Source organism: Otolemur garnettii, unplaced genomic scaffold (genome assembly GCF_000181295.1).
Source record: "Otolemur garnettii isolate 467f Iridium unplaced genomic scaffold, OtoGar3 scaffold00172, whole genome shotgun sequence".
Classification (NCBI taxonomy): Eukaryota; Metazoa; Chordata; class Mammalia; order Primates; family Galagidae; genus Otolemur; species Otolemur garnettii.
Window position 1 is genome coordinate 106,205 of NW_003852567.1, and position 22,655 is coordinate 128,859.

Below are 22,655 nucleotides of genomic sequence, written 5' to 3' on the forward strand. Positions count from 1 at the left end.
ACTCGCTTGAGCCCAGGAGTTGGAGGTTGCTGTGAGCATGATGCCATGGCACTCTACCCAGGGGGATAGCTTGAGGCTCCGTCTCAAAAAAAAAAAAAGAAATTTTAGTTTCTTTTGTTCTAGGCACACATACTGCCATTCCATTTGCCCTTTAAGTTCTGTCCTATTAGAATTTTTTGTGCTTGAAAGACTTTTATTGATACTGTGTAACAAAAATATGTATAAATATAATTGACTTTCAAAAACTATAAACTATCCCTTGACCCTAAGGCTCTGAATGTTAAAATGTTTTTCTGGGGTGGTGCCTGTGGCTCAAAGGAGTGGGGCACTGGCCCTATGTACCAGAGGTGACAGGTTCAAACCCAGCCCTGGCCAAACACTGCAAAAAAAAAAAAAAAAAAAATGTTGTTCTGGATTTCATTACAGTTATTTCTACCTTTAGCCAAAGGTACAAAACATCCCAGATAATTTTATAGATAAGTATTATTGAATAAGTATAATGAACAGAGTTGTATTTGAAATTCCTATCTCAGATGGGTTTGTATCATCTATTGCTATATAATAATTATCTTAAAACTTAGCATGTTAAGATAACATTTATTATTTCACATGTTTTCTAAGGGTCAGGAATCTGAGGGTGGGGGGCTTTGTTGAGTGTTTCTGACTTGGGATCTCCCTTGAGTTTGCAGTCACGCTTTTGGCCAGAGCTGCAGCCACTGAAAGCATGCCTGGTTAAGGTCACTGACTTGGCTATGAGCAGAAGGAGTCATTTCTTTGCCATGTTGGGCCTTTTCAAAAGGCTGCTCACAGGACAGAATTTGGCATCCCCAAGAGTAATCCAAGAGAGAAAAACTAAGACAGAAGCCATGAGATACTTTAACAACTTTATTGAGATATAATTCACACACCATACAATTCACCCATTTAAAATATATAGTTCAATATATATATATATATATATATATTCACAGAGTTTGTGTTTTTTTTTTTTTTGAGACAGAGTCTCACTATGTCCCCTTGGTAGAGTGCTGTGGCATCATAGCTCACAGCAACCTCAAACTTCTGGACTTAAGCGATTCTCTTGCTTTAGCCTTCCAGTAGCTGGGACTATAGGCACCCACCACAACGGCTGGCTATTTTTTTTTGTTGCAGTGGGCCCCAGCCAGGTTCAAACCCACCAGCCGCGGTGTAGGTGGCTGGCACATAACCACTGTGCTACAGGCACTGAGCCAGAGTTTGTATGCTTTTAGTATATCTATAGAGTTTGCATTTGTTACCACAGTCAGTTTTAGAATATTTTCATTACCCTCAAAAAGTGACTCTGCACCAGCTCCGTGCCTGTGGCTCAAGTGGCTAAGGCGCCAACCATATACACCTAAGGTGGTGGGTTCGAATCCAGCCCGGGCCTGCCAAACAACAATGATGGCTGCAACCAAAAAATAGACAGGCGTTGTGGTGGGTGCCTGTGGTCCCAGCTACTTGGGAGGCTGAGGCAGGAGACTTGCTTGAGCCCAGGAGTTGGAGGTTGCTGTGAGCATGATGCCATGGCACTCTACCCAGGGGGACAGCTTGAGGCTCTGTCTCAAAAAAAAAAAAGAAAAAAGTGACTCTGCACCTCTGGTCATCACCCCTCAATATCCCCAAGTCCTTCAGGACTAGGTAACCACTAATCTACTTTCTGTCTCTATGGATTTATGTATTGTGGACATTTCCTATAAATGGAATTATATAATGTCTAGGCCTTTATGATCTTGTAACCTTAAATTTCAAGGTTAATCTATGTTGTAGCATTTATCAGTACTTCATTCCTTTTTATGGCTCCATAATGTTCTATTGTATACTACTGAGAGTGAAAGGCAAGCCGCAGAGTGAGAGAAGGTATTTACCACAAGTAACTAATAAAGGGCTCCTATCCAGAATACATTAAGAATTCCTGGCTCAAAAAAAAAAAAAAAAAGAATTCCTGGCTCTGTGCCTGTGGCTCTGGCTTGGTGCCTATGGCTCAAGCAGCTAAGGTGCCAGCCACATACACTTGAGCTGGCAGGTTCGAATCCAGCCTGGGCCTACCAAACAACGATGACAGCTGTAACCAAAAAATAGCTAGGCATAGTGGCCGGTGCCTCTAGTCCCAGCTACTTGGGAGGCAGAGGCAGGAGAATTGCTTGAGCCCCCGGAGTTGGAGGTTGGGAGGTGGAGGCAGGAGAATTGCTTGAGCCCAGGAGTTGAAGGTTGCTGTGAGCTATGATGCCAGGCATTCTACCCAGGGCAACAGCTTGAGGCTCTGTCTCAAAAAATAAAAAATAATAATAATAATTCCCACAAATCAACAAGGGAAAGATAGTTAACCAAACAAAAAAAAATACACAAAACAAAAATTCAAATAGCCAAAGTACATTTAAAGGAGCTTAATTATCAATCAAGAGAAGGCAAGTTTTTTTTTTTTTTAGAGACAGAGTTTCACTTTATCGCTCTCGATAGAGTGCTGTGGTGTCACAGCTCACAGCAACCTCCAACTCCTGGGCTTAGGTGATTCTCTTGCCTCAACCTCCCGAGCAGCTGGGACTACAGGTGCCCCCTATAACGCCTGGCTATTTTTTTGTTGCAGTCTGGTTGAGTCTGGGTTTGATCCTGCCGCCCTCGGTATACGGGGGCTGGTGCCCTACCCACTAAGCCACAGGCACCACCCCAAGAGAATGCAAGTTAAAACCACACTGAGATATTACTTCATATGAAATAGGATATTATTATAAAGCCTGACAATACCAAGTACTGGCAAATGTGCAGGAATTTTCGCATACTGCTGATGGCAGTGGAAACTAGCAAGATCATCTTGCCAAATAGTTTCGCGTTATCGAGCAACAAAAACAGCAGTTCCACTCCTATGTATGTACCCTATAGATCTGTGTTCCCCAACACAGGCCACACACTATGCCAGGCGAGCTGGCCCAAGGTTGGGTAACCCAGTCCCATGGCTTCTATCACCACCTGAGCTCCACCTTCTGTCAGATAAAGGGACAGGGGAGGCATTAGGTTCTCATAGGAGCACAAACCCTACTGTAAACTGTGTGTGCAAGGGATCTAGGTTGCACATTCCTTATGAGAATCTAGTGCCCAATGATCAGAAGTGGAGATGTAACACGCTTAAATATCCTGAAACCATACCCCCACTCCCACCCTGCTGTGGTCTGTGGAAAACTTGTCTTCCATGACACTGGTCCCTGGTGACAAAAAGGTTATGGTGACTGCTGCTATAGATGAACTTGTGTACATGTGCACCAAGATGCTTTGACAGGAGTAGCAGTGTTTGTAATTGCCCCAACATTCACCAACAGGAAAGTGGTTAAATAATACATTCATGTGATAGAATACTATACAGAAGTGAAACAGAAAGAACCACTCCTACACGCACGGACAGAGTAAATTATAAAAACATAATTTTGAGTGAAAGAGGCCAGCCACAAAGTCATTCCTGCTGTACAGCTCTCTTGTGTGAAGGTATAAAACAGGCCAAGCTCTATTGTGAGAAATCACTAGTTAGATGGTAAAACTATACAGGAAAGCAAGGAACGCATTACCTTAAAGGTCAGATAAGAAGAAGGGATTATAACCAGGGGGGCCATAAGAGACTTCTGGGGGACTGGCAATGATATATTTCCTTTTTTTTTTTTTGGTCCCTTGAGTCATAAATATATATCTCTTCAATTGAATAGTGGCAATTTGTTAAGCTGCATAATTATGTATTGTACACTTTTTTTTATATGTGTGTTATAGTCATGAAAAAAGGTTTAAAATGATATGAGACTGGGCTGCTTGTGGTGGCTCACTCCTGTAATCATAGGACTCTGGAAGGCTGAGGGGGGAGGATAGCTTGAGGTCAGAAGTTTGAGACCAGCCTGAGCAAAGTGAGACCTTGTCTCTACTACAAATAGAAAAATTAGCCAGGTGTTGTTGTAGTGGGTACCTATAGTCCCAACTACTCAGGAGACTGAGGCAGGAGGATGGCTTGAACTCAGGAGTTTGAGGTTGCTGTGAGCTAGGCTGCAGCCATGGCCCTCTAGCCTGGGCAGAGAGACTATGTCTCAAAAAAAAAAGTGTTAGGAGACTGAATAAGGCCTGAATAGAATGATGCAGTAAGGCATTCAGGGTTTCTGAGCCAAGCTGTCTTTGTGTAGTCCTTACAGAATCCTTCCTCAGAAGTTATACTTTCTCTAATGACAGTTGAGCATAGAAGAGACAAGATTATTAACAGTCACAAGGCCCAGAGCAGTGGCTCATGCCTATAATCCTAGCAATCTGGGAGGCCAAGATAGGTGGATTGCTTGAGTTCAGGAGTTCAAGACCAGCCTGAGCAAGAGAAGACCCCATCTCTATTAAAAATTGGAAAACTAACTGCATGCTGTGGCGGTTGCCTATAGCACCCAGTTACTTGGGATCGCTCTTGAGCCCAGGAGTTTGAGGTTGCTGTGAGCTATGATGACACCATGGCACTCAACCCAAGGTGACAGTCTGTCTCAAAAACAAAGCAAAACAAAAACAGTCACCAAATTAGCCCATGAAAAGATGCTTGCTATCATTAGTCCTTGGGAAAATGCGAATCAAAACCACAGAGAGATGCCAATCCACACTCCCTAGAACGGCTATATTCAGAAGACAGATAATAAGTTTTGGTGAAGATGTGGAAAAATTGGAACTCTCATGCATTACTGGTGGAAATGTAAAATGATGCAGTTCCTTTAGAAAACAGTCTGTCAGTTCCTCAAATGGTTAAGCATAGAATTACTACATCACCCAGCAATTCTGCTCTTAGGTATATACCCAAGAGAAATGAAAAAAAAAAAAAACCACATCCACATAAAACCTTATACATGATTGTTCATAGCAGCATTATTCACAGTAGCCAAAAGGTGGAAGTAGTGCACATGTCCATCAGCTATTGAATGGACAAACAAAATGTCATATAGCCTTATGATACTGTTCAACAACAAAAGCAATGAAGTACTGACACATTACAACAGGCACAAGCCTTTAAAACATTGTGCTCAGTGAATGATGCTGGATAAAAGGTCACATATTAATGATTCCACTTACATGAGATGTCCAAAACAGGAAAATCTATGACGACGGAAGGTAGATTAATGTTTGCCTATAGCTTGGGAGAGCGAGCAAAAGCCAAAGTGTATAAGGTTTCTTTGGGGGGTAATGAAAATGTTGTAAAACTGATTGTGGTAATAATTGTGTTGCTCTGTGAACAAACTAAGAGGCACTGAGTTGTTTAAATGAGTGAATTGTATGATATGAACATTATATCTCCTAAAGGCTTTTAAAACAATGTCACCGTTCCATTGTACTATTTTGCATTTCTGAGCAACCCAGCTTGGACCAAAAATATCCCAGTTTTTAACACCAGACTTCACATTTTAACACTGTATAGGTAAAGACAGAAAAAGACAGGAAACTCTTCTTTGGGTATTTGGCGTCTTGATGAAAGGAGGATTCACTGACACCAGTTTTTAACCCTTATGTGGCATCCCGGAGCATCCTAAGAATAATTGGAAAAGGTAAAGATTCCTTTCTCTGTGTGTGTGAAGTATGTGGAGGATAATTTCGAAATGGGAGGTAAGAAAAAAGAACTAAAATAAAACATCCACCACAGATGTATTCTCAGGTAGATCAAATTTAGGAAAGAAGTTGAAGATCTCAAAACTAGTTCCTGCTATAATCTCTTGGAAAGACGTCATACACCACCTTTTTAGGACCTGGGTTGTAATTCAAAGGCTTTACCCTTCAAGAACATCATTTCTGCTATGAATTGCCAAAGCTTCCCTAACACTAAAAACTAACAATTTAGGCCAGGCATGGTGACTTATGCCTGTAATCCTAGCACTCTGGGAGGCTAAGACGAGTGGATCACTTGAGCTTGTGAGTTCAAGACCAGCCTGAGCAAGAGTGAGACCCCCATCTCTACTAAAAATGAAAAAACTTGAGCTGAAGAGTTTGAGGTTGCTGTGAGCTATGACGCCACAACATGAGACTCTGTCTCAAAAAAAGAAAGAAAGAAAAAAAAAGAAAAACAATTTGACTCTGATTCCTACATTATTTATTGCCTTGAAGAGGCAATAAGCCCTGACTGCTTCAGCCCCATGGTCTAATTTCAATGTAGGAAATCCTTAGGAAGCAGGGAAGGCAGTACCATAGCCGTCAGTATATAAAATTATACTCCCACCATTCCAGAGGTCTCCCATTTCAGCCAGTACCAATAATTTTGATGTAGGCGGAAGTGGTTAATATTGTCAACTATTGCAAGGGGAAAGAAACACAGTGGAGGCGGGAGGGAGAAGGGAGGGGGAAATGGGTGGCGGGAGGGGGTTTGGAGGGATCACTTCCAAGGTTTATCTTATAGGGGTACATGTGAATCTTTCTAAGAGTAGAATGTGAACGTTTTGAAACAATGACTGAGAAAATGACATGAAGGCTGTGTTGGCCAGTTTGATGGAAGTAGTTCGGATTGCATGTGAAGACCCCACACTGTACCCCAGAAGTGCATTAATGTACATAGTTACCATTCAATAAAAAAAAAAAAAAGAAAAAGAAACACAGTGGAGGCTAGGCATGGCGGCTCACATCTGTAATCCTAGCATTCTGGGAGACTAAGGCAGGAGGATTGCATGAGGTCAGGAGTTCAAGATCAGCCTGAACAAGAACAAGACTCTGTCTCTACTTAAAAAAATTAAAAATTAGCCTGGCTTGGTGGGATGTACCTGTAGTCCAGCTCCTCAGGAAGCTGAGGCAAGAGGATCACTTGAGCCCAACAGTTTGAGGTTTCTGAGAGCTACAATGATGCCATTATACTCTAGCTGGGGTTAACAGAGTGAGATTCTGTCTCGAATTTAAAAAAGAAGAAAAAGAAATATGTTTGAGAAAAAAAACAAAGAGATCAATGTCAGGACGCCATGGCACGGTGGAAACAGAAGCCCTATGGAGTGGGCTAGAGATTGATTTGAAAGTGAGAGTTGGATCCATAGAACATAGATGACTTCTAGGGAGCTCAACTGAGGAAAACATTGGGTGGATCTCAGAGCTGAGAAGGGTGTGTTTTTAGGATAGGAGAAATTTGAGAGTATTTGTGGAATGAAAGAAGAAATCAGGAGGGAGATGTGGGGAGAGGGAAACTGAGGAACCTGAGAAGTTGTGAGGTGACAGAATTGAGAGATGGAGAGACCAGCTTTGAATATGGAAGGACACCTCTTCCTCTGAAGTGAAGCAGCAAAGCAGAAGCTCTGGCACCGTGAGGCTATTTGCAGCACCCACATCACCTGATTTCTAGTTCTCTGGAGACCTAGCGGTAGAATGAGAGGCAAGTGGGTGAGGGTGGGGAGAGACGAAGAATGGAGGATCCAGATACTGAGGAGAATGTGCCCTGAGGAATGAATGGGGTAGGGAGTTGTCAGGAGGTGACTCAGCAAAGACCCAGGCTGGGGCAGGAGCTAACCTTAGCCTGAGGATATGTAAGACCTTCTTCTAGCTGGGGGCATGGCAGTGAGGTGAGCAGAGGTGGGGGCTGCCCTGGCTTGGAAAAGTACAAGATGAAGAAAAAATTCCAGGGGAGGGAGGCACAACTGTGAAGTCCAAGGTCCTGGCTGGAAGGAGAAAAGTAAGACTTAGGAGGGGTTAGGATTTGAAGAGCATGGCCACTCAACAGAGAGGTCAAAGAGGTGATGTCAGCAGATGGAGCAGGATGGAGCTAGGAAAAGATGGGGAGCAGAGTATCCCAAATGGCCACTAATCTCATGGGCTATCCACATGTGATCAGACTGACCTGAGCTGTGCTATAATGTGAAGTACATACCGGATTCCGAAGACTTAGCATGGGGGGGGGGAAGAACGTTAAATTTCTCATTAATAAATTTTTACATTAATTACATAGTTAGCTGATAATATTTTTGATATATTAGACTAAATAAGATAACTTGTTAAAACTAATTACACTGATTTCTTTTTACGTTTTCACATGGCTATGAGGTAAATTTAAATTATATACGTGGCTCACATTACATTCCTGTTGCATGCACTGGTACATGGGCTGGCTGTGTCAGGCCTAGGGCTGCAGGAACAGGGACCTGGCACAGACAGGCCTCAGTGAATGGTGTTTGTGTGCATAGGTGTGAATGAATGAATGAATGATGAGTAAATTCATAAATGAATGAGTGAATGAATGAAGAAGGACTGTATATTTTTTCAAGGAGTTGGTCGATTCTTCTAAATCCTTATTGAGGATTATATAAGATTAGGTGAATGAAAGGGAAACAAAGTAGTTAAAAATGAGGAAGGCTCACTAAGGCTTTGAGGATGGTCTCAAGGAGCTTTTTATGGGGCAGCACCTGTGACTCAGTGAGTAGGGTACTGGCCCCATATACTGAGGATGGTGGGTTTGAACCCAGCCCTGCCCAAACTGCAACCAAAAAAAATAGCCAGGCGTTGTGGTGGGCACCTGTAGTCCCAGCTACTGGGGAGGCTGAGGCAAGAGAATCGCCTAACCCCAAGAGCTGGAGGTTGCTGTGAGTTGTGACGCCATGGCACTCTACAGAGGGCATCAGAGTGAGACTATCTCTAAAAAAAAAGAGCTTTTTATGGGGCACTATGTCACCGTTAGTAGAGTACTGTGATGTCACAACTCACAGCAACCTCACACTCTTGGGCTTTAGTATAAGAGTCCAGGATTCTGGACCCTTGTGTCACTTCTCTCTTTTTTCCTTTAAAAAAAAAAGTACTTCTTTAGCTCTTTGATATATATAGGGACTATCCTAGGCATTTTGCATGTATTAAGTCACCCTCTAAAGTAAGCATTCTTATCTCCTTTTACACGTGAGGAAACTAAGGCACAGAGAGTTAAGTAGCTTTCCCAGGCTGTCCCAGTAAGTGATGGAACTGGTAATGAAACCAGGCCACCGAGTCCAGAGTCCGTGTCCCTCACCCTTCCACCATCCCGTCTCATCCACCAGGGATATAGGTTTCTCTGTTCTGCCTTTACTGGTCTGCCTTCCACCCACAGTCCCTCAGATTTCATATTCCTAGAGAAGGTTCTCAGTGAACTTGGCTTCCTACAAACATACAAGAGAAGCCCCAATTCCCCCCACAAATGAGACAACTGTAATTGTGTGGTCAAATACCATAGTCAAGAAACTCTGCTTCCCCAACTCCTTACCAGAGCCTGACCCTCTCCCCTTCTTCCTTCCAGCCATGAGGCTCCTCTCTCAGACCTGGGTGGGTCCTTCCCTGACTTTCTAAAAGACTTTTTTTTTAGACAGAGTCTCACTATGTCACCCTTGGTAGAGTGCTGTGGTGTCAAGGCTCAGAGCAACCTCACACTCTTGGGCTTAAATGATTCTCTTGCCTCAGCCTCCCAGGAGCTGAGACTACAGACGCCCACCACAGCGCCCGGCTATTTTCTGTTGCAGTTGTCATTGTTGTTTTAGCTAGCCTGGGCTGGATTCCAACTGGCCAGCCTCTGTGTATGTGGCTGGTGCCATAACCACTGTGCTACGGGCGCTGAACCACCTTCTAGAAGACTTGAGGGACATGAGTGTTGGAGGAGCCTGAGGCTTCACAGCTCTGAGCAAATGTTTACCTGTCAATCTAGCAGATGCCTAAGAGGTGACTACAGAGGTCAGAACAGGGCTTTCCAGACATCACTTTGGCTAGTGGTGGGGAGAGGCCTCAGTCCCACCCATCAGGTGCTCCTTCCCAGCCTGGGCTTGGATACTACCAATGGCTGAGTACCCCTGAGTTTCCGTCCACTGGGAGCCAGTGCTCAGGAGATGCCTCGGTCCCACCCACCAGGGGCTCCATTGCAGCACCTGCTGGAATCTCCAGTGACAGAGTAGCCCTGAACTTCCACCCACTGGGAGCTGCCCTAAGCCAGGAGGCCCCACCTTCAGGGCCAAGCATGGACTGGAACACTAAGAAGGAACCAACAGGCTGTCTTCCTCTCTTTCTCTCTCATTAAATTGTGAATAATAATGCATTTACTTATTCTCCCACTTAAAAAGTTGTTTAAATCCTTTGAAGAATCTTGCAAGGTAGCTTGGCTAGACAGCAGGCAGGACAATCCAGTGCCTCTGGTGGGGGGGCCAGGATCTTCCACTCGCCTGTCTTTTGGTCTAGCAAGTAGGCATTTGGATTGATGGTGTAGTCCTTTGTCTGGACATCGCTGGCTGTAGTGACACCCCCACATACAAACACCTTGCTGTCTCCAATGGAGCATATAGCATGGGACACATCCAAGGGGCAGTTGTTGGGCAAGAGGGGCACTGAGGTGGTCGTCTTGCTGGCCTTTATCTTCTGCAGGTTGATTTCCACGCTCTGCCGGTGGCTATGCACACACAGGATGTTGTCCTGATGGAAAGAGAGCAGGGGCCGGTGGTTGAACTCAATGGGGAAGGTGATACACTGGACCACATCCCCAGTGTTGGTGTCAAAGCAGTCCACCACCCCAACCCGGGAGATGTAGCCCTTCACCAAGCACCGTCCAGTGACAATGTAGAGGTTCCGGTCGCCCTTGGTGATCACAGCTGTGCCATCCATAGGGATGCTCATCTTTCCTGCCAGGCACCAGGCCTCCTTGCGCTCATCATAGCGATAGATGTTGGAGACGTACCGCCTTGGGGCAATGCTCCCACCCACTGAGTACACTGTCCCCCCACAGGTCACCATAGTGTGGAAGACAAGCCCAATGGGCAGATCAGGCAACTTGGTCCAGGAGTTGTCATCCATGTCATACCGCCAGGCTGTCTTCAGCCCTGAAATCTGCTCGGTGGTGCCACCAGAGATGTAGATGTAGCGACCAGCAGCGGTGGCACTAAGTGCTGCTGCCCGGTAGGGCATCTCTGAGAGCTTCAACCACAGGTTCTCCTGGATGATATAGGCAAACACTCCATCGTTGAACTTGCCATGGGCCTTTTGGCCACCAAGGATAACCACTGAATCGAGCAGAGCCCCTTTCCGCTGGTAGGTCAGCAGGCTGCACGGCCGCTCCTGCTTGCGGTCCATCAGGACACTCTCAATTAGGGTTGCGTGGGCCGAGCTGTTCTCCAGGCCTACCAGCTTGTTGCTGGCAAACATCAGCGTCTTGTTGGAGACGGCATTGAGATTGATGTAATTGAAGAATTTCTTGAAATACTTCTCCCGCTCGTCCTTCCGGAAGTACACCCAATTGATGAGCGCGCTGAGAGCCTGGTCTTCATTGAGCACATGAAGGTTTTCATCACGGAGCAGGCGGCCGAAGATGACAGGGGGGCAGCGCATGAAGTGCATGGAGCCCTCAGGACTGGCCCAGTAGTGAAAGTTGTCTCGAATGCCAGAGTAGGCCAAGTCTGATACCTCTTTGAGCTCAAACAACTCAGCCAAGAAGAGGTAGCGCAAACAGTTGGCCCTGCGGATGGACTTAATGAGGAAGTCATTGCAGTGAATTCGAAGGCGTGGTGTGTTGAAGTACTGGGCCCCACGAAGCAGCTCCTCCACGTTCTGCTCTGAGATTACCACCTTGCCACTGTAGAAGTACTCTAGGAGCTGGTCCACTGTGACTGGACTCAGGTAGTTGGGGTCAATGGTGATAAAGAGCTCATCAGTGGTCTTCATGTCATTGCTAGCGATGAGGCTCTTCACCAGTGGGGAGACAGCAGCCAGCACGTTTCGATGTGCAAAGAAGACATGGTGGTCCACAGTCAGGGCCATGTCCCAGTACTCTTTGCGTTTCCTCTGTTTGTTCAGATTCTGCAGCACAAAGCTGTTGTAGTTTTTCTCGGTGAATTCCAATTTCATGGTGCTTTCTGCGGGTTGAGGCAGAGGATCAGCAGCTGGTACTGGAGAACAGACTTTCTCAGGCCTTTGGGATTCAGATTGATGGTTGTTTGCAGAGCAGTTGACCAGGGAGAAATAGGGGTGGGAGAGAGGATGAGGTCACAGAGCAGATGAAGTCATCACAATGCAGCCCCCTTGAGGCCTTTCTCAGAGGCACTGAACCTTCCTCCCCTCTGCTCCAACTGGTCAAGGCCAGATACCCTGCCAGGACCTAAAGCCCAGGGCCCTGAGCTCAGGGGGAAGCTCAAGGATGGGCTGCAATCCTACTTGGGACTTTCAAACCTCAGTTCAAGGCTTCTTCTGGAATGTCAGAGCTAGTTTGGGTGGGCAGTGTGGAGCTGGTTTATGTAGGGGAGATAAGGGAAGGTGGAAGAAGGGAAGAGGTTGTCAGATCATCTGGAAGAATCCTTCTGTTTCATTGGAGGGCAACTGAAGTCCAGAGAAGAGAAAAGATATACCTAAGATCACACAGCCAGCTGAGAGCAGAACAGGGCCCAGCACCCAGGCAGTTTATGGCTGAGCGGTCCTTTCACTCTTCCAGGAAGCGTCTAACTGCTTTGATTTCTCCAGTCTCTGATTCGCCGGTCTCCAAGTACCTTTCTCTACCGAAGCTCCTGGGCATCAGAGGAAAAAAGCTCTGTCCTTTGGCTTCCGACTTCTGTGGCCATGGACATCATTCTCCTTTAAAACAGAGGCAGAGGCGGCAGCCACCTCCTGGAGCAGGAATGCGGGAGTTAGCCACTTGTTGGGGGCCTCAAAGCCCTGTTTATTTCAGTTCCGCAGCAAACTGGAACGTCCCCTCCACATTTCCAAGTGTCTAGTTGTAAAGCGTCGGGGGCTGTACTGGGTTAGCCCGCTCCATCAAGTGTGGACTTGGACAAGTGGCTCAGACTCTCTACACTTCTGGGTTGCTCCCTTCATAAAGACTGAACGTCGTGGTTCCTTGGAAGCGGTTAGGAAGATTACGGGTTAGTCTCTCGGGTCTCTCGGGACGGACGCCTGCACCCACTCCGGCCACACGGTGGCGCCAGAGGTCGTGCCCGGCACCGTCGCGCGCCGCCTGGCGCCGGGCGCACCCCAACCCCTTCCCGGCTGGGAATGAGCCGCTGGGGGAGCTGGTGTCCGCAGTGTTCTGACTCGCCCGGGGGCGCGGCCGTGCGGAGAAGAAGTGCAGTTCCGTCGGCCACACCCCTAGGATTCAAACTGCAGGATCCGAGCCTCTCAACCTGGCGGGCCCTCAGAACTAGCGGGGCCTTCTTAGATCCCCACAGACACACTTGTTCCACTTTACAGGTGGGGTCACAGAGCCCCAGCTGGTGCGCGCCAGCCGGAGAGGAGCCCTCCGACTCCTGCGTCCCCTCGGGATTCTTGATGCCTCGGAATCCCACTGGGTTAGGGCTGGGGTCCACCACTCTGCCTCCCGCCAGCACTCCCACCTCCTGGTGCACAAGAGGCCACCCCCCAAGTTCCTGTGGCGCATCTGTGGGACCGCTTTTAGTGCAATGAGGGGATAAGGGCCCCTGTCCACCAGCCTTTGGGAGTTCTCGGAAGGATATCGACATGCAGGCCCTTGCGTCTCGCCCGGGATTGGCGAGAACGTAAGGAGGGGACCTGCGGTGATCTCCAGTCTGGGTCCCAAGACCCTCTGCACACCCTCAGGCTGTCCTTCGCGCCCACCGAAAACTCGATGTCAGCCTCAGGAACAGGAGGCACTCCAGCTCCTTCCCTCCTGTGTTGTTACCACTCTCACTGTCTCCCTCCCTCATACTGGCCCTTTTCCTTACTTGGGGGATTTGATAATTAGAAAGCTATTTGAAAATACCCTTTAATGCTGAATTTGTTCACCTTGACGCCTGAATGGAGAGAGACTCAGTGATATCTGCACAAGGCTAAGAACTTCTGTTTTTCCCATTGGAAGAAAGCTTAGATCTCAGCTCCCTCTGGCAGAGACAGCTGTGTGGCTTAAGGTTGAGTCCCTCCCTGTCCACTCTCTGGCTAAGAGAATAATTAAGCTTTAAATGCCTCTCTGGCTTTGCTTTCCTGAGAAGCAGCAGTGACTTGAGTGAAGGATGGGTACTGATGCCAGATGCCTTCTCTCTCCCATGGGCCTCCAGGCTGGCAGATCTTTGGGGCATCTCTACCCAGAATTGGGGTGGGGGTGAGTCAGGCCCTGCTGCTTCACATGCTTCTTTGCCCCCATGTGCTTCAGCTTTGGGGGCATTTCAGTGGCCATGTTTTTGTTTCAGGTCCCAGAGCACCAAGGCAGGAAGGAGCAGACTCATTAGATGCTTCCAATAGAAAGTTGGGCCTAGATCCAAAAACAATAGATGCAGGCGCTGGATGCAGAGGGAAAGGAATGCTACACTGTTGAGGGACTGCGAACTAGTACAACCTCTGTGGAAAACAGTATGGAAATTCCTTAAAGAACTAAAAGCCAGACCTATCATTTGATCCAGTAATCCCACTACTGGATATTTACCCAAATGAAAAGTCCTTTTATCAAATAGACACCTGCACTCGAATGTTTATTGCAGCACAATTCACTATGGCAAAGATGGGGAATTAACCCAAGTGCCCATAAATGGATTAACATGTAGTGTACATGTACTGTGTAAGCTGAGTAAGTACTCAGCTATAAAGGATGACTTAATGCCTTTTGCAACAATTTGGATGGAACTGTAGACCATTATCCTAATGAAGTATCCAAAGAACAGAAAAACAAGCACCGCCCGTACTTGCTATTAAACTGGAACTGACCACTGAGCACACATGTGCACAGAGGGAAGTAAAGCTCAGTGGAAATCAAGTAGGGGAGGGGGGAGGAGGAGGGCATGGGTAAAAACCTAGCCAACAGGTACAATAAACAGTATCTGGGTTAGGGGCACACTTAGAACCCTGACTCAAGCATAACAAAATTGATACATGTAAGCAAAACAGTTGTACCCCCATTATATATATATATATATTTTTTTGAGACAGAGCCTCAAGCTGTCCCCCTGGGTAGAGTGCCGTGGCTTCATAGCTCACAGTGACCTCCAACTCCTGTGCTCAAGTGAGTCTCCTGCCTCTGCCTCCCAAGTAGCTGGGACCATAGGCGCCCGCCACAACGCCTGGCTATTTTTTGGTTGCAGCCGTCGTTGTTTGGCGGGTCCGGGCTGGATTCGAATCCGCCACCTTAGGTGTATGTGGCTGGCGCCTAAGCCACTTCAGCCACAGGCGCCGAGCCTACCCCCATAATATTTAGAAATTAAAAATGTTGGGCCTAGGGGAGTCAGGGAGACCTGAAAGGCTCTTCTATGCCCCAGACCTAGAACAGCTAGGCCGAGGCCCAGAGAGGGGACAGGGCTTGCTCAACTCAGAGGTCATAGAGCTAGGGCTTGGACTCAGGGCTCTTTTCTTCCTCTGGCTGCAAAGGAGAGCTGGAAATCTGGTTTGTCCTCTACTCTTTTTGCATTGTGGGACTTGCCATCTTAAAGAAACCCATTAAAGAAGTGAGATTAGTGCCCAGCTGCTCACCAGCTTCATGGTCTGGCTTTTTCTCAGTCCTGGAAACCTCTCCTCACCCAGTTCTTTCCCTAATCCAGGCAAATGTGGAAACAAACTCCAGCCTCAGAGGCTGGCTGTATGCCAAGTTCCACCAGCTGGTGAGGTATGTGTGTGCATCAGGGCTGGGATATGTCCGTAGGAGCCACCAGGAAGCTCATTCATTGACAGCTCAGCCAGGTCTCTCCGCTCCACCCAGCCTCAGCTTCCTGCCAGGGTCAGCACTTTGTGTTCACGTGACTCCCTATAGGAGACAGTAATATTCTAATCTTTGGGGACTGTCTTAGCAGTTTTGAGGGACGTCCTGAAGAAAATAAGGGGCATGTTTTAAAGATATACTTATTTGCGTGGAGCTGGCTTTCTCATTTTTGGGTTTTTCCTACCCATAACTTGGCTTGCATGCAGCTTTGGTCTGCCATGACCCTAATTTAATTCATGGCATCTTTATTTTTTCAGTTTCACTGGTAAATTCTCTCCACATTTCTTATCTCAAATTCCTAGCACATGGCCCACCTGTGGATTGGTGCCGTGTGATCAGGTGTCCATTCTCGTCCTGTCAGCCGTGTGCTGATGGCCACCTGAGCAGCACAGTCCACAGAGTTGGAGGTATTTCTGGGGCTTGAGTTTCCAAGCCAGGGATTGGGATTCAGAAAATGATTGTCTCATTCCCAATTAAGAATCGGGTGTGAATCACTTTGGATAAAGCTACTACACAAAGAAAAAGTTTATTGTCTCATTAGTCCGTATCTCTCAGAGAAGTGAGGGGAACCACATTGAGACTGTTCCCAGTGCAAGCAGGACCTCCGGGACACTGCTGCAGAAACTGGCCCACCCAGACGTGTCTGTCTGTCGCAGAGCTGCCACCGCCCCACTCCTGCCTCCGCAGTCTTGACAGATGGAGCTGCCACGGTTTCAGGGATGCTAAGCTTGGCGTCTGGGTTGGTCCTTCCCATATGGACCCTGTGAAATTGCTATTCAGGGGAACCATGGTATAGAGGCAAAACACAGAACCAAATTAGCGTTTCTAAGCCCCGGCCTGGGACATTTCCCTGGAACATTTGGGCTTGTCACACATTCCAAAGGAGCAGCAGCACAGCTGCAGCCACAGCTGCCAGGGATAGGCTGGGACGGGCCCCAGTGGGGGAGGACAGAGGCTGAGGGCTTCCTAGGGCCCTGAGTGAGCTCACCCTCACCTCCACTGTCTGACTTTATTCATCCAAGGCTGCTTGGCCAAGAGACCAGGTAGTACAAGGGGGTCTCTCCCAGAACAGGCCTGGGACACCTAGCAGAGGTAGGGGAGGGGAGAGCTTCAGGCCTAGCCTGACCCCCCAGAAACCAGGGGTAGCACATGGAGTGCTGAAACGCCAGAAGTTTAAGAAAGTGTGTGTTGGCTCGGCGCCTATAGCTCAACCGGCTAAGGCGCCAGCCACGTACACCTAAGGTGGTGGGTTCGAATCCCCAGCCCGGACCCGCCAAACAACAATGACGGCTGCAACCAAAAAATAGCCGGGCGTTGTGGCGGGCGCCTGTGGTCCCAGCTACTTGGGAGGCAGAGGCAGGAGACTCGCTTGAGCCCAGGAGTTGGAGGTTGCTGTGAGCTGTAATGCCACGGCACTCTACCCAGGGGGACAGCTTGAGGCTCTGTCTCAAAAAAAAAAAAAAGAAAGTGTGTGTGTGGGGGGGGAGAGATGGTGGTGGTAGTGGTACTTTGCTACTTAAAGGCTGAAAAATGCAAGGAAGTAAAGCTTGTTTCTCCATTTGTTCTTTGGCAATCCCATTAGAAAATTCCAGGAGGCATGCAGGATGATGTCATGTTTTACAACTGAGAAATTTCAACAATTCTATAAAATGGAGCCCCTGCCTGCCCTATGTTTCCCATGGAAGCTGCTTTATATTTACATGTTTAAAGCTGCATTTTATGTCACATTTAAATGAGGATCTAATACTCTCAAACACCTACCAAAAGTAGACTACAATGCATGAAGATCACATAAAATGAACTTGACTTCTCAGTATCACAAAGAACAAATATTTGGAATACAAAAAGTCCAGGGATGGATATTAGAAGTAGGAAAAGGTACAAAAGAAGTTTGCTTAAAAACACCAAATTTTTAAAAATTGGCTTGTCCCCCAAATCCAAATAATCGTGGTCTAGGCAACTATCAGAGTAAATGCTTCTTGTGCTCATTCCTTTAATAAGAATGAGCTCATGCAGATTTGTATGTCCAAGCGTGTGCAAGGGACATGCACAGCACACACACAAGGATATACGCCGCAGGGACAGACACAGCTGGGTTTTGGTGGTTCTAGGCACTTTGCATCCACTTTCTTAAGTCTGCTGCCTTCCCATGAGGTTGGACAAGTTACTTCTTTGGAGGCAGGACATTTTCTTCGAAGAAGCCCTGGTTGACAACATTGCCTGCTGGGAAGTATCTGGCCACTACAAAGGAGGACCCATCATTGGCAGATGCCTTCCCCACTCCCATCTTCTTCGTATTCTTCCATACCATGGCGGTGAAGTGTCCTGCAGGGGAGCAGAGGGAGAGGGAAGCAGGTGAGTTAGCAGAGCACTGACAAGGATGCTGTAGAGGATACTTCAAACCCTGCACCCCCCTGCCAGGCTCAAGGCAGTGTGATCTTCACAGACACCAATCCAGGGTGGGGTGACAAAACACACTGCCTGTATGACTTCAAAAGCAGGTCCTTTCAATCAGCCACATAGACCTTACCCACCTCACCACATTCCGAGGGTCTCCCACTGATCAAGATAAAACCCAGTGACCCCAACAATTAGGGTGCCAATCTACCTGGCACCTGCCTCCAAACTGCACTCTCCAAAGTCCCTAATGTTCTGTGTGATCCTCTCCAGTGGTGTCTTTCCTTCACTTTCTTTGACACCCCAGGAACATTTGCTATAGTCGACCCCTCTCCTCTTCCAGTTTCCATGATGCCACAGCCTCTTGGCCTTTCTCCTGTCTCACTGCCTCCTCCTCCTCCACCTCCCTTGTATATGCTGAAAGATCTGAATTTCCCAAGGCTCCATCCTGGGCTCTCCTTTCTTTTCTCTCTGCACTCTCTTTAGTTTAGATGATTTCATCTTTCCCTGGCTCCTAAATTTATTTCTTCAGCTCCAATCTCTGCTATGTGTTCCAGACACAACGACTTACTGGACATTTCCACTTGGCTGACTCACAGGCACCTCAATCTAACTGATCCAAACCTCACTCTAAGTTTTGGTCCACCCGAATTCACTCCTCTCCTTTGCATCACCCACACCTCTGTGTGCACTGCGGGAGTGAGTCTTCCTTCCTCCCCTTCAATCCTGAAGAATCCAACTCTAAAATACAAATCTCAAGTTACTCACTTCCCAAACTTTGGTCCCAACCACAAACACTTCTCACTTAGACCACTGCAGTAGCCTTCGGACTGGTTCTATGGAACCCACCTTGGCCCCCTCCAGTCTCCTTTCATTTACATATTCAGAGTGATCATTTTGAGACATTAATCACCTCCAACTATTTCCCTGCTTAAAACTCTTCTACTCACTTCCAAGCACCTGGAGTGAAAGTGAAAGCTTCAGCCCAGTGACCACCTCTCCATTCATTGAACATACCAGGTTATTTCCCACATGCTGACCAATGTGTGGGACATTCCTGATGACCAACAGCTTCTTGGTCCCTTAGGTCTTAGCCAAAATATCACTTGTTCAAAGAAGGCTATTGCAATCACCCTTTTATTTACTGAACACCTCCCTCCCAAGACGTTCTTACCACACCCTGTTTTTTCTTTTCAGAGCATTTTGCAATGATAAATTTGTTGATTACTTGATTATTGTTTGCACCTGGCTATAAGGCCCACGTATGCAGTTTGTTTTATTCATCAAAATACCCCCAGTACCTTGGCCATAGCCTCACACACGGAAAGTGTAAAACAAAAGTTGAATGAATAAATGGAATAAATGAAGAAAATCACATGGACTCAGGCTATTCTTTTGCTGGAAGTGTAGGCCTTCTATATTTTCAACACTTTGAGACCTTGACAAATTCTAGCTTTGTTCAAGTCCCTCTGCTCTGAGCCAAAAGGCCCAGTTCCCTTGAAAGTTGCTGCTCCAGCCTCCAGACATTTCTGTGGCTTGTGGAGCTTCGTGGCACCAATCCTCCCCTTTTTAGGCTGCCTTGCTCCTTTGCTCCCTGGTCCTTTTAACTACTAAGATAGCTCAGCTTACAGCTTTCCTCCCATTTGGGGTCAAAGAGTTGATGCTATAATGTATTCTTCATTCAATGATCAAAAATTCTTCTCATCTCCTGGTGTAGCGGTCAGGTGTCCCTCCCTTCCATCTTTATTGTTTAGCACTGATAGATGTTAATGGGATTCTTACTTCACATCACAGGTTGGCATCCACTTGCTAAAGCAAACCTCAAGAGATTATGTTTCCACCTAAATGCCTGGCTTGCAATTGGACAAGCTATGTGAGGGTGGGCACCACTTGTTTTAGTGACCACATCCATGGTGTCCAGCACTCAGCTTGGCATTTAGTAGATGCTCAGTAAATATCTGATGAATACGGAAGAAACAGAGGGAGGGAGGAAAAGCATGATCAGGGCAGCCAAGCTTCCCACAGGGGGGTTGAGAAAGGAGGGCAACCACTTCACATGCATTAGGATGGCTATCATAAAAAAGGAAAAATAATAGAAACTAAGTTATGGCAAGAATGTGGAGAAATTGAACTTCTGTACATTGCTGATAGGAATGGAAAATGGTGCAGCTGCTGTGGAAGGTAACATTCCTCAAAAATCCAGCATAGAGTTGCCATATGAATCCGTTTCCGAGGATAGACCCCAAAGTACTGAAAGCAGGGACTCAGATATTTACACACTCGTGTTCATGGCAGAGAGATTAAACAACTGGCACAAAGGCGAGTATCAACAAATGGATAAACAAAATGGAGCTTGTGTGTATATATACACATAGTGGATTATTAGACAGCTTTAAATATAAATATAATTCGTATTATGCTATAATACGAATAAACCTTGAAAATGTTATACGAAGTGAAATAATCCAGACACATATAATGGATAAACATTATATGATCCCATTTACCTGAGGTACCTGGTGTGGTCAAGACCCACAGGAGAAGTAGTTACCAGAGGCCACGGTTGGAGATGGAGGAGGGAGGGAAGCTGTTGTTTAAGGGGCATGGAGTTTAAATTTATAAAAATGTGGATGTCTAGGAATGGTAATGTTTTCCTTCATGTAAGTATTTTTCTTCATTCAGAGATGCAAAATTTTTAAATGCCAAATATTTTCATGTCACTTCCATGTAGTAATCTAGAAAATATTCAAAGAGATTTTGAAAACCAAGTGTATTTAACCAGCCTCAAACTGTGCAACACGATGTATAATAAAGAATTGGAAACAGAAAAAAAAAAATAAATAAATAAAAATAAATTTATAAAAATGAAAAAGTTCTGGAGATGGATGGTACTCAGGACCACACAGCAACGTGAATGTATTTAATGCCACTGAGCTATATACTCAAAAATGGCTAAAGGGGTAAACTTGATGCTCATGTAGTAGTCTACTACAACACTGAACAGAGAGAGAGAAACAAACAGGCAGACGCTGGTGTCCACAGCCTTCTAATCCTTTGAACAAAGGTGGTCCTTCCCACGGCATCTTGCATGTAGTAAGAATTAAAAAGAGGTTCATTGATTGCATTCTGTTTTTCTCTCTACAGTTGAACTCCATTTTTATAATTTTTAAATTTAGGTATAATTTATGTCTTTGTCTATATCCACAAAGGATTTGAGGTTCCTAAATTCTTTAGGAAAATAACCAAATATAAACACTCATCCATATAGCTGATGTGATACAATTGAAGCAAAAATTAAAAAAAAATGACCATGGCTTGGTGCCCATAGCACAGTGGTTATGGCGTCAGCCATGTACACGGAGGGTGGTGGGTTCGAACCCGGCCCGGGCCAGCTAAACAACAATGACACCTGCAACAAGAAAATAGCCAGGTGTTGCTGCAGGTGCCTGTAGACCTAGCTAGTTGGGAGGTTGAGGCAAGAGAAGCACTTAAGCCCAAGTGTGAGGTTGCTGTGTGCTGTGACGCCACAGCACTCTACCAAGGGTGGCATAGCGAGACTCTGTCTCAAAAAAAAAAACCAAAACCCTAAGTACAATTATGCTTCTTTACCACTTATCCTTAAACCACCAGGCTCGGTGACTCATGCCTAAAATCCTAGCACTCTGGGAGGCCAAGGCAGTTGGATGGCCTGAGCTCAGGAGTTTGAGACCAACCTGAGCAAGAGTGAGACCCCATCTGTACTAAAAATAGAAAAACTAGCTGGGCATGGTGGTAGGCACCAGTAGCCCCATCAACTTGGGAGGTTGAGGCCAGAGGATCACTTGAGGCCAAGAGTTTGAGGTTGCTGTGAGCTATGACACCACAGCACTGTACCCAAGGTGAAGTGACTAAGTGAAACTCTGTCTTAAGGAAAAAAACAACTTGTATTATCTGCTACTTCATAAACTCTGGTTTTCTGCTCCGAATAGGAGAGAAACCCTTCCTGCCAATTTGTTCAAAGACGTATAAGAGCACCTTGGCTTCTGATATTTTTGAGTCACATCTCAGGTTCTCAGCAGCTTTGCCAGGTGTCACTGCTTCCAGAGGCGTCTCCTTACTCAGGCTCAAGCCCTTTCTCACACAAGCCTCTCTCAAGAGATCACATGCTTTGGCCTTTGACCCACCCATTCTATCTCCCAGAAAAGGAAGAAGCTGCCATTTATCCACTGGTTGCCAAGAAAATGATTACAGACACAAAGCACACATCAGCAGAACAAAAGCCTGGGGCAGCTTTTTCCAGACAGATGAGGCTAAGCAGTCTTTCCTCTTACCAGAGAGGTTTCTGTCTGCACAGAGATAATTAAGTTATGGGTATTCAGAGATTAATTAAAGGACACACTTCCTTAGCAACCATCTGATACACACTGGTTTCTAACTTTTACCTACTAACAAAAGTCTTTTTTTCTTTTTCTGAAGAGGATCACATCCTCTTCCCTGCTATGGACTCAAAATTTCTAGACTATACCTTTGAAAAACGCATTAAAGTTATAGTCTATCCTTGCAAGGGAATAATGTGCAACAGCAAGAAAGAATGAATGAACTCCTCCCACATTGATACGGACAATCTCTGACAGTGCAAAACAGATCATATTCTGTGACACTGAAGTGTAAAAAAGGGCAA

At 46.3% G+C, this 22,655-nt stretch overlaps 2 protein-coding genes across 2 annotated transcripts in view; both read right to left on the bottom strand.

The window, feature by feature from the left end:
* Positions 1 to 9,980: 9,980 nt before the first annotated feature.
* On the bottom strand, positions 9,981 to 11,942 carry CCIN (calicin). The gene has a single exon (XM_003800222.3). It carries the CDS (start codon positions 11,815 to 11,817, stop codon positions 10,051 to 10,053), a length of 1,767 nt encoding a protein of 588 aa, XP_003800270.1. The 5' UTR covers positions 11,818 to 11,942; the 3' UTR covers positions 9,981 to 10,050.
* A 5,756-nt stretch (positions 11,943 to 17,698) lies between these two features.
* The window catches only part of GLIPR2 (GLI pathogenesis related 2), a 22,743-nt gene continuing 17,786 nt past the window's right edge, over positions 17,699 to 22,655 (bottom strand). Inside the window, exon 5 of the mRNA XM_012811699.2 lies at positions 17,699 to 17,923. Within this exon, the coding sequence (XP_012667153.1) occupies positions 17,763 to 17,923 (161 nt within the window). The 3' untranslated portion in view covers positions 17,699 to 17,762. The remainder of the gene's footprint in view (positions 17,924 to 22,655) is intronic.